Source organism: Carassius gibelio, chromosome B3 (genome assembly GCF_023724105.1).
Source record: "Carassius gibelio isolate Cgi1373 ecotype wild population from Czech Republic chromosome B3, carGib1.2-hapl.c, whole genome shotgun sequence".
NCBI classification, from domain to species: Eukaryota; Metazoa; Chordata; class Actinopteri; order Cypriniformes; family Cyprinidae; genus Carassius; species Carassius gibelio.
In genome coordinates, this window is record NC_068398.1 from 18,944,137 (window position 1) to 18,956,893 (window position 12,757).

At 36.3% G+C, this 12,757-nt stretch overlaps 1 protein-coding gene across 15 annotated transcripts in view; it reads left to right on the forward strand.

Moving 5' to 3' along the window:
• The window catches only part of cacna1aa (calcium channel, voltage-dependent, P/Q type, alpha 1A subunit, a), a 114,434-nt gene that overhangs the window by 25,290 nt on the left and 76,387 nt on the right, over nt 1–12,757 (forward strand). For all 15 annotated transcript variants that reach the window (XM_052550429.1, XM_052550432.1, XM_052550430.1 and 12 more), the window contains exon 4: nt 10,796–10,887. In XM_052550429.1, the coding sequence (XP_052406389.1) occupies nt 10,796–10,887 (92 nt within the window). The remainder of the gene's footprint in view (nt 1–10,795; nt 10,888–12,757) is intronic.

The following is a 12,757-nucleotide window of genomic DNA, read 5'->3' on the forward strand; positions in this document are numbered from 1 at the left end:
ATTCTGCATGTGTTTGTGTAGACGTGTGTATGTCAGCTGTAACAAGTGATGTTGTGTTCTCCTGACCTAATGAGCTCATGGTGAGCCCAGATCAGAGCAGCACTGCGGATACAAGCGGTGAGGACACGCTACAAATGTCACTAGAGAGAGAGAGCAAGACAGAAAAAAGAGAAACAGGCAAGGATGAAGGATGACGAGACAGCACAGGGCTGTAGACAATCCAAGGGAAGAGGAAGGAGCAGAAGAAAGGCTGATGATTAGACATACTTTACCTAGATTACTGCCCTCTTACTCCAATATCTTAAAGTCTGGCGAAAGTTTACACAGTGCTTAAACAAAACACAGAAAGTGAAAGTTAGTGTGTTTGTTTTGTTTAAGGTAGCAGCTATTTACACTAAGTGTTAATAACAATTAGAGGTTATTTACACTAAATGAAAAGTGCAAATAGATTATATTTACGCTATGTAAAATACCTGGATTTTCTGCTACTTAATGCAAATATCTGCACCTCATTATAGTAGTACATTTATAAAACAGCATGCGATAATAACATATTTAGTGTAAATTATCATTCTAATTCAAATAATTAAACCAATGTTTTGAGTGGTCCTGGGACAGTAAAAATTTCATTTTTGGCTGACCCTTTAAATAAGGTCTATTCATATAAAGATGTTGGATTTAATAAAAAAATAATAATTTTAAAGGGTTAGTTCACCCAAAAATGGAAATTTGTGTCATTAATTACTCATCCTCATGTCATCCCAAACCCGTTAGACCTTTGTTCATCTTCAAAACACAAATTAAGGTATTTTAGATAGACAGCAACACTGACATGTCCAGAAAAGTAGTAAAGACATTGTTAAAATAGTCCATGTGACATCAGTGGTTCAACAGTAATCTTATGAATCTTATTTTGTGCTAAGAAAACAAAACAAAAATATTCAACCATTCCTTCTATTGTCTTTTGTGTGTGTGTTTTTTTTAATATAGAGTAAAGTCTTTAAGGCTGCATTAAGCATCAAAATATCTTTTGTGTAAGTCTTTTAAGTCTTTTGTGGAAATTAGTTTCCTTATATATTACCACTAGATTTGGTGTGAACAGGCTTTTATGTAAAACTTGCACTTATAGACGTTGACCTTTACACATCCTCACATGGGTAACATTTTTAACATCCGAGATACTATTTAGTGTAAGCCTTGTGTCATTTACCAGACATTGCAATTCAAAAAGTATGGTGGCAGAGCACTTTGCAGATTTGAGACCCTCAAATTCCACTCTTCAGTACAGCGGCATTGAGGTAGTTAAGTATCCACATCGCAGAGGTGATATCATCAAATTGCTTTTACAGTGTGAGGTCTTATGGATTTATACACTAGACACATTGTCCACTAGAGGATTAAATTAGGTCTTTGATATTCGTCCATTTCTTTTGAACCAAAGATATTTAGTTAGTAATAAATGTTTTATGGTTATTAGTTGTATTTATGTACATAGGCAGGTAATAATTGATGTTATTGATTAATTAAATTATATTCTTGTATTTTTTGTATAATTTTTTTCGTATTCTTGTATAATTATATTCTTGTATTTTGCATAGCTTTATATGTTTTGTTTCATCTATTTATTTTTTCTTAGTTTCTCTTCTTGGTTAATATGTCATTGTTGTGATATTATTATCATGATAATATTGTACGGTCATGTGACCTTTGATCACTTGGAGGTAGGCCTATAAAGACTGATTCATCAATGTTGTAAATTTGTCTGATGAAGAGCCTGCGAGCTCGAAATGTAACTACATACGCTATACAATAGTTTTTTTATAATATATTTTTTCATACTTTTGGAGCTTTGGTGTTGCCGACTTTGCATTTAAATATTCTTCCGCTTGTTTCTTGGTCGAGCACACAGTTGAGATTGATGTGCATGCTTTTGCCTGCTTTTTGTAATAAAAAAATACAGTGTAAACAGTAAAACTGTGAATTATTATTATTATCATTTAAAATAGTTATCTATTTTACTTACAGTACATTACAGTGTCACTCGATCCTTTAGAAATAATTCTAATGTGCTGATTTGGTTCTCAAGAATTAAGATTCAACTTATGAGCATTGCTAAAAACATTTTCCCCTCCTCTGCAGTATGCACGTTAGCTGTAACCTTTCCATCCTTCTCTTCACACATCAAATTCGCTCATTCATCCTGTTTAGCTTGTAATTTTGAGAACTAGGACTGAACACAGAGGTGCTAATAGGTTGGCTCAGACAGATATTGCCACTTGACCTACAATCCACAAGCTTGATTGATCATCCATAGTAGCTCAGTTAGCATTATTGCTAGCACCCTGGTGGGGCTCATGTGCTGTTATTGGTAGTTTAACGCATGATGGGTGTTGTGAAAAATGTGCAGGAGGTATGTGTGGCCAAAACATTTGTCATGTGACGCGCTCCGTCACATCAGCAGTGAACTGATTCTCAGTGCTGTCATATTCTGATTTGTACTGCGTCTTGCCTGAAGAGTGTAGATGTGTCTAGTGAGTTTTCGTGCAGTTCACACAGTTGTGTCATTCTATGAACCTGGTGCCTTTTCAAGTAGAACTTAATAAGATTTTAAATATTTTGTTAGACAAATAGTTTTGTCTCTTATCAAGGCAGCTTAAGGCTAGTGTTCCTGTAGCTCAACTGGTAGAGCATTGCGTTATCAAGCGCAAGGTTGGGGGTTCGACTCCCCGGGAACACATGATAGGTAAAAATTGATAGCCTGAATGCACTGTAAGTCGTCTGCTAAATGCATACATATATTTAAATGTAATATAACATTGAGAAGGACATATATATATAATTATAAATAAAGGCAAGGTATAAGAAAATATAATGGTTGATTTTTCACTTTATAAACCTTGTGCTCAAATTTAAAGTAAATTAACTTTACAGTTTTTAAAAGAAGGGTAACGTGGTTAATTCTAACGTGACAGACAGTTTTATATGGCAAGTTATAAATTATAAGCCATGTGCTGAAGGTTATAAAATACAATGTGTTTCATAGAGAATTTGAGGCTGTAAAAAATCACGGTAGCAGTTTTGACATTTTGATTGTCCAGTTATGTATATAAAGTGGAATAATCTTAAAATATATGAATAAATATATAAGCTGCTAGTTTACTGTATATTGTTAATTAATAATATGTATTACTTTATTGTTAATTAATTACTACACTATAAGAATATTTGCTGTTCATTGTAATGGTTAAATTTCCTAACATTTTCTGAGTTAAAATAATTTATACGCCATTTTTCCAGTGTACTACAACCTCAAATAATAACTTTAATAACACAACAGCACCTATTATTACTATAATTATTAGGGGCCAACCACCGAAGCTGCTTAGGCAACTATTGTATCCGTTAATATGATTTTCGTCTTCTTCTTCCACAGCAAGGATATAAAGTTGTGAAATTTGGCTCACTGATAGAGGACTAATTTGGAGACTCTAACTCAAACTCTCTAGTGCTACCACTTGTCCAGAGTTGCGCTCATGTTTATGCTAATAACTTTTGGACTGTAAGCCAGAAAATTTTTCCTATGAATCCTTGGCTTACGCAGAGTTGAATGAACTCCAAAATTCAAAAATCACAACTTTAAGTTTTTTCGTTATTTTTAATTGTTCATAAAACCTACTTTTTTTTAACACATCCATGACGTTGCAACGATTGTCACCAAAATTTTACCAGATTATCTTCAGAATATGCTGGCAAAAAGTTAATTTGGAAGTTGATTCGTCCAACCATCCAAAAGAATTCAATGAAAAGCATGCAAAAATGCATGTGAGGCTATATCTCCGCAATGCTTAGGCATATTGAGACCAAACTTGGTGTGTGTGTTATAAAAAGCATGACCTGAAACTTGGTAAGCATCTTTGACACCATGCCCTGATGGTACTCAAAAAGTTTGGGCTAATTGACTCAAATTCCTGTCCACCGTTCATTAACCATTAATTATAAAAAAATTCCCAAAATGCTAATAGCTCTTGATTACATTAGCCTATTGTAATGAAACTGGTAAGGAAATATTCCTTGGGTCATGCCAATAACATAAATACTAATTTGCCATAGTCAGCCGAACTTCCTGTCCACCATTTTGATTTATGTTGAAACCCTACTTTTTTTTTAACTTCTCATCAACTGTTGATGATCTTCAGACTGTAATGACAACAAGTTTTGGATTTCGTGTAGATAAACGAAACACTTGTTGTACAGCGCCCTATTGGTCAAAAGTGATAAGCCAAGAAATCATATTACTAGTGGTTGTATTTATGATTTTTCAGCCATTTTGACTAAAATAATCTTAAAATAGTTTTAATCTCTCGTTCCTGCGGTTGATCTCAGGCTTGCTTCTGTAGTGCTTGGCCCCATAATTGCTGCTTGCAGCTGTATTTATTATTATTATTATCATTATTATTATCATTATAAATAATGATACTAATTCTCAATTATCTATCATTATGTGCATATATGCCAATATAGCAAAGGAAAAAAGGTGTTTAGAAAATGTCTGTGTTAACACCATTGTAATGATTACAATGGTGTATTTTTGTAAGGGTACAAGCACAAGTGCGTTTATACCATGTCTTGTCTGTATACACAGTATATACATTTATATGTGTACATTCAGAGTTATATTCTTCTGTTTGATCTTTCTGAGACTGTGTGTGTGTGTGTGTGTGTGTGTGTGTGTGTGTGTGTGTAAATGGGTCAGAGGGTGTGTTGGCTGCAGTAGGGAGGAGAGCTATAGCCCTGTTTGCCTACTGCAGCCATTTTCTTTCCTCACTCCAGTCTTTATTATGTGCACAGTGAACGCTTGAAGTAGGTTGAGAAGTTGTTCTGTTTAAACTGCCTCACAATTTATTTAGAAGAAAATCAAATACATCATGAGCCAAGGAAAAAAGGTGGAAAGGGAAGCAAGTAGGAGAAACTGAGACTAGAGCGAGAGCAGCTGTTGTGGCTGGTGGAGTGAACTGCAGTGTGTTATCGGGTTTGTCTTTCCGTGTTTCCAAGGGTTTAGCGAAGAGAAAGGAAAAAGAGGGAGAAAAGAAGAGAAAGATGCAACTGGAGAAGCAATAGGTTGGAAACAAGCAGTGGCTTGTGTGTGTATATGTGTGAGAGAGGAAGTGGGGGGGGGGGGGGTATGGGTGTAGAGCAAGCCAATGAGAGAAGTCTGTGCAGGAGCTGCTGCAGTAACCTGTTTTTCACTACTGCAGATGATCAATCATCCAGCAAAGCCTTGAGACGCAACAACTCTCTCTCTCTCTCTCTCTCTCTCTCTCTCTCTCTCTCTCTCCTCACATGCTGATATTCTCTCTCTCTTCACAGCTGTTCTCTCTTTGCTGTGGTAGGTAAATGGCGGATGTGTCTTTCAATTGAGGAGCACTTTGAAGATGAAATGATACGTCCTCTCTCTCAACACCTCAGCCCTAGTCCTTTGATATAACACACATTGATAGCCTTTTGTCTCTTTATTTTCTGATAGAATATGCTTAAAACACATCAAAATGTGATATAAAACAGCTGCAATGTCAGCCACAGTTTTGGAAATACACCATACACGCACACACAGTATGGTTAAAAGACTGAACTGGCAGAGTTATTGCAAAAAGATCTTCCTGTACATGGATACATTAGCTGAAATGCAGCTATTCCAAAAGAAAAAAAAAAAACACATTTGTCATTCCTGAGTGAGGTTGCAATTGACCCTTCACAATGAGCTTGATTGAAGGGCAATTTGACCACTCATAACACTGAATCCACCATTTTGTCCGAGAAACAAACCAGATAGGATGGATTAACATGGGTGGACTTAAACTCAAAAATGGTGTGGCGGTGATGTCTTTCAGTGATTGACAAAAAAAAAAAAAAAAAAAAAAAAAACCTTCTGATGTTCATTCAAGTTTATTTTGTTATTAGACAATTTGTTTACAATCTGCTTGAACTGAGGTGCTACAGTGATCTGTCACGACACATTAAAGAGCAACAAAATGGTATTTAAAAATGACCAAATTTGAAAGCTGAGACTTTGTTTCATACCAGAAGTAACCTGTTCTGTCTTGTCTGCTGGCACGTTGATATATTTTTCACTTAGTGAGAACTTGGAGTGTGACGTCAGAGCGGCATGGCTTTCTGGTATGAAATAAAGTCTGAGCTTTTAAATTTGGTATTTTTTCATTATTCAAACAATCAATACTGTATTGTAGCTCTTTAATGTGTTGGGACAGATCACTGTAGAACTTCAGTTCAAGTGGCACATGAACCGAGTGCATTTACTTAAAAAAGAAATAAACATGAATGAACATCAGAGTGTATTGTATTTAAATCGTGGAAAGATGTTTAAGTCTTCCGACATTAATCTACTTTCATGTTTGGTTTGTTTGTCAGACAAAATAGTTTTGGCGTTGACACCAAAAGGAACTGACCCCTTTTGTTTGGCAGCTTCCATGACTGAATTGAAATATGCTTCTAAATCATACAGAATAAAGAAGGTGGGGGGGGGGGTGCACAGAGAAATAGGCCAAAAAGGACACTGAAAAGCTCCTTCAGGGCAGGAGATTTAAACATGAGAATTATTTAAGGAGCCAGTTGATTGAGTCTGGTTTGCTTTATGCACATGATTTCTGATTTCTGTATGGCCATATAAAATACAGTGGAATGTTTTAGTTGATATTTCATAGTGTTTGTTTCCCCCTTGTACATATAGAGATAATGTATACTGTGCCTGTATTCAAAAAAATAATAACTATGTATTGGACAGACTGCAGAGCATGTATGTTTATAAACCTATCAAACCCCTCCTTTGGCCTTGTTAGCGCAGTGATGCTGAGATTCTATCAATGAGAAATGGCTCTTGTTCCCATGGAAACAGTTATGAATGAGAAGGCCCCAGTAACCGTAGAAACTGTCTTAATGAGGAATTGCCGGTTGCTATGGGGATATGGTGTATTGTGAGGAAGTCTATGGTGAGAGTCATCCTCATCGGCTCTCTAAACAGATAAAAAACCTGAATGTATTTTTGACTTTGCTGCTGGTACACTATCTGTAGAGTATCGCTAACCCAATGGTCATGCTTTGACTAGTAGCCGCTCTGACCTACATTTACATCCATTGCTACAAACAACACTGCAGCTTCCCTTCTGTTTTTTTTTCTCATTCCCAGCCATACACACATTGTCCCACGCTCACAGTGTGTGTTTTGGGATTGTTGTGAGATGGATTGGCAGGTGCCTCCCAGTTGGCTGCCCCCTGTCAGTGTGGTGTAAACACCTGTGAGTCCTCCTATCCCATAAACCCAATCTGCCAGGTTCTCTGGGAGCTCAACTGGAGCTCACACATCTACCGTTCACCTTCCTAAACCCCCCAAAGCTCAAAACAGCAAGGCATCTCTCTCAGCACATCAAGTCTGGTCAAAAGAACATTTTATGTAGCTTTACAGTGGGGGTCTTAAATCTAGATTACCTGGGGCCTCTACCGAGTAGTTGTAGTAATAATGATAATGATAATAATAATAATAATTATTATTATTTTATTTTTAGGAATAGCCCTTCAGCTGAATTTGTTTTGTCATAAAATTAGATTTTTATTTTACTTTATTTGACATCTTGTTTGGCTGTGTCTCCCTCTTCTTGTTTTTTTATTTGACATTTTTTGTTATGGTAATTAAAATTTTTTAAAGGGTTAGTTCACCCTAAAATGAAAATTAGACCATGTTGTACTTACCCTCAAAGCATCCTAGGTGTACATGACATTCTTCTTTCAGATGAATCCAATCGGAGTTACATACAGTATATATATATAAATCCTTGCTCTGAAGCATTTAAATGGAAGTAAGCTGGTGTTTTTTTTTTTTTTCAACAGTCCAAAAGTAATCAAATAAAGTGTACGCATACATAATAAAACGTACAGGAAAGCACGGCGGAGAGACAGCAAAAAAAAACAACAACAACAATTTTTTTTTTTCTTTAAGCCAAGAGGCGACTTGTTTTCTGAGTCATATACACCTAGGATGCTTTGATGATAAGTAAAACATGGGTTAATTTTCATTTTTGGGTGAACTAACCCTTTAACTGTATGTATGTTTGTTAATTTTTATACATAATGTTAATGTATAATCCTGCACTGTAAACCCTGATAAGTTCACAGAACTCAAAAAATATTTTGTAACAGATTACACAAAAACATTTAAGTGATGTTTTTAAATGTTTTAAGTTTACATAAACTTAAAAAATTAAATTCCGGTTGCCTTAAATTATCTTAAATAATTATATTTCTGAACTTATAATTAGGGAGTAATTCACTCATAATTTTATCTATTTCTCAACTCCTATAATGTGGGAAATACACTCAAAATTAGGCTTTTGCTGTCCATCCTCAGTCTAACCACAGTCTCTACTCTTCACCACAACGGTAACACTACAAATCCAACATAACATAAACCTTTGTAAAATCTAATATAACACAACATTTATGTATTAACTTATGTCCCTCTATGTTAATCTTGTGTAAAAACACACAAAATAACACTTAATTTCTAAATTTATTTTCCTTGTTTTCTGATGCAAAGCATGCTGGGAACTAGAAAACACAATCATTTTAAGTTCACCTCACTACAACAAATTTTTGAGTTAACAGAACTTACTTAAATTAAGTCCAATGAACTTTCGTTATTATTTGAGTGCAATTAACTAATTTCATTTGATTAATTTCACTGTTCAGTTTTACAGTGTGTTAATTCTGAGTCAGGTTTTAGTTTTGTTGTTTTAGAAGATGTACACTAACTGCTAGGCCTGTTCTGTATTGTTTTGACACTTTATGTACCTTTACAATGGGGGTCTTAAATTTAGATTTCCTGGGGGCCTCTAGATAGGCGTTTAGTTTAGTTTAGTTGTTTTAGAACATGTACTCTATAACTGCTTAGGCTGTTTTTTGTTTTGTTTTGTTTTTATGAATAGGTCCTCAGTTGAAATATTTGACATTCAATTGGATTATAAAGTTTATTTTACTTTATTTGAGGTGTTGTTTGGCTCTGTGTCTGCATCGTTTTTGTTGTTGTTGTTGTTGTTGTTTTTTACAGTCATTAAAACTCGAGCCATCCGGTCATTTTATCTGTGCATGTATGTTTGTTAATTTGTACACACTGGGCTCTATCAAACATCCGGCGCTTTGCGATGCAAGGCGCAGTGCAAGTGTGTTTGCTAGTTTCAGTCCTGTGCAGTTCGCATTTTCCCGTCCAGCACCACATCGTTTAGTTAGCAAATATATTTGCGCCCATTTGTGTGCCAATGGGCGTGCTGGTCTAAAAAAGGAGGTGTGTTCAGGCACATTGCTGGTGCATTGATATTTTAAGGAGCTGAAAATAGATTGCGCCATAGACCAACTCAAACCTGGTCTAAAGTCTAAAGTCAGTGACGCAATATTTTTTTGTTATGAAATTATAGGTTTTACCAACAGTATATATAAGGAACATGGCTTAATAAACATAAAAAATATCCTAATGACAATATAAGGGTTTGCGTGAAGGTTAGGAACAGGGTTGCGAACCAAAAGCGTCATTAGCTCATTATAAAACCATGGAAGTCAATGAAATGTCCCCACCCTCATAGAAACACAAGTGTGTGAGCGTGTTAGAGAATGGGGAGAAAGTGTTGTATAATAAGTCAGGTACAGCTGACAGTGGTGGCTCTCAGGCTGCAGCTCTATAAATAGAAAAGGAGAGATGGGAATAAATCAGCCAGTCAGCATCTTCCTCTCACTCTCATCCAGCTCCTCCCCTTTCTCTGTTCCCTCTTCCTTCTCCTACCCCCTTTGGCTCTCTTTCTTCACCTCCTCCCCTTTTCTCTCTCTCTCTCTCCCTCCCTCCTTTCTTTCTCATTTCTGTCCATCCCCAGTAATTTACATTAATATTAACTGCATAACCAGTCTTCCTTCAGCCTCTTCTTTTTCCTTTTCTTTTTTGTGGTTGCTTTTTTTTTTTTTTTTTTGCTTTTAGTTTGTTCTATTGAACACAAAGCTGAAGGCATCATATTTGTTTAGCTGACACTCATATCAAAGCAGTTTTAAATATGTCAAGGGTCATTTTCCTGCCCGGTGAAGTCGGTTTAGGCTGTCCGCTGTGTCCAGAAACATTTGGGGTTTAAACTGATATTTTACTGCTGCAACTGTGGGTTCGAATGTTTGATCAAAATTCATGTGTCACATGTTTCTCTAGCAGCGGTGCTGTGTCGATTCAGTTGGATTCACGTCTTTGTTCTTCTCTGCATGTCATCACTGAAGAGAATCAGTTTCCAGTGACTTTCCTGCACAAATAAAGGTCATATGAATACAAAGCAGCAGTATCAACATTTATCTCTATTCTCTGCGCATGGACCTCTGACATTCACTCTGCTGGGGGACGGGCAGTGTGTGTCATCCTCTCTAAAACTATTAGTGCCTACTGCTTGTTTTCTTGGAGTCCATAGTCTTAGATTCACACACTGTTAAGTAGATGTCTGACTAGGGGAAGTGTTAAAACTTTGTGGTCATTTAGGATTTTCACTTTATCAGTGTTCAGAATGGGCATTAGTTAAGTCTCTGGATGCAAATAGGTTTACATAAGCTCTGGTTAAGCGAATGTTTAAGTCTGCTTTTTCACATGCTTTTCCCATTCCAAAAAATCTGTCACTAAGAGCAAATCCTGTATGAGTAGAAGGGCTGCTGTTTACCACAATATCCCAGTTTAAACTTTATCTGAACTTTATTTTTCTTGTCTCTCCAGAATCCTGTCCACAGTGGGCACAGACCTTGATCTGAGGACGCTGCGTGCTGTTCGAGTGTTGAGACCCCTCAAACTGGTGTCTGGGATTCCCAGTATGTAACATATTGTCATTGTTTACTCATGTACAGCATTATGTACAGGTGTTGGATAAACCATAGTGAATGCTCATTACTAAAAGGGTTCATATAATTTGTGTAGGCTACAGCAAAAAAACAACAACCAAATAAATTATTTGCTTATATTTATATTCATATTATTTAGTTTGTAAATCAGTGTAGTATAAGGTGTATTCATCAGTGTTTAGTACAAGCCATGGTTAAAATTGGTGATTTGTCAGACTTCCAGAAAGGGCAAATCTTGGGAGCCCATTTAGCAGGAGCCTCTGTATTCTTGAGAGCCACATTTTGGGTGTTTTAAGAACAAAAATCTTAATTAATGATCATGACTGCATTAAGAAAGCATGGCAGGACTTTATCATCAAAGATGAATAGTAGGTGAGAATTGAAATTGGACAAAAGAGACTATTGAATACAAAAGGCCTTATCATATACCCGGCGCAAGGCATGGTGCAAGTGTCAGCCCAACACAGTGCTCATTTTCCCATCCTGTGCCACGATGTTTAAAAAGCAAATGCACTGGACCCACTTTATATTAAGTGGCCTTAACTACAATGTACTTACATTTTAATTAATAATTTAGTACAATGTACTTATTGTGTACATACATGTTTTTACATTGTACTTATATTTAAAAATAAACCGACATGTAATTCCATCTGTATTTAATTCCTGTAATTACATTTATAATTACACTGTTGACCCATACTTTATACCTTATCCCACCCCTTAAACTTACCCATACCTCCAACCCTCTCCCTAACCTTACCCCTATCTCACCTCAATAGCAGCAAAAGTGTTTTACAATACATTATGAACACAATAAGTACATTGTACTTATTTTTTTATGTAAGTACATAGTAGTTAAGGCCACCTAATATAAAGTGGGACCAAAAAAAAAAAAGAGGCGCATTGTTGGTGCATTGCTATTATGAGAAACTGAAAATAGACTGCGCCATTGACCAACTCAAACCTGGTCTAAAGTTTGGCACAATATTTTTTATTTGTTATTTAAATAGCGCATTAGTAATTTGCACCTAGGAGGTGCAAAATGTGTGTAGACTTTACTTATTACACACACAGTAATGCGCAGCAGCACACAAACATTTTTTAAATTGAAAATTACATTCCGCCATGTATAAAGCGAACCCACCATGGCGCGAACGCAGCTGGCCTTTAAAGGGGATGGGAGATGAGACTCTGGTTGGTTTATTGCACATTATGCACAAAAAATACCCATTACTCATTAAGAGAATAGGGACAACCCATATAGACCATGTGTCTGGGCGTGCAAACCGTTTTCCCATTGTTAAACTAGCAAAAGTGGATTCGGACACATCTTGAGTGCTCCTGCGCTCCTGCACTTTAGACCATGCGCTTCCATCATTAAAATAGAGCCCTAAGAATGATTGACCCTGTATCTGCAAAAACAATACATCACACTAGGTTTAAACTCATTAGAGGCTGTCTTACTGGAGGAACCTTTACATCATTCCTAGAACTATTGGCAGAAGTTCCCATTTTTTGGCATGTTTGCACCACAAGTACTAGAATGTATTTAGTTCTGGAAACTAATTTAGCTCCTCCTTCAGAGTAGGGAATAGGAACTACAAGTGACATAAGTGTATGCTGAATGTACAAACAAATGCGAAACCCAGCATTTTTTAAAGAGCCGTGTAAAAAGATTTACTCTACGAACATGGAACACGTGATAACTATTGAAGAGACATGGCATGTCACATGCTCAATTTGATGTGTTTAAAAATGCACCTGCGAATGTCATATTAGAGCTTGGTTAAAGAGAAGGGTTAAAGGGATAATTCACCCAAAAATGCCAAGTACCCCA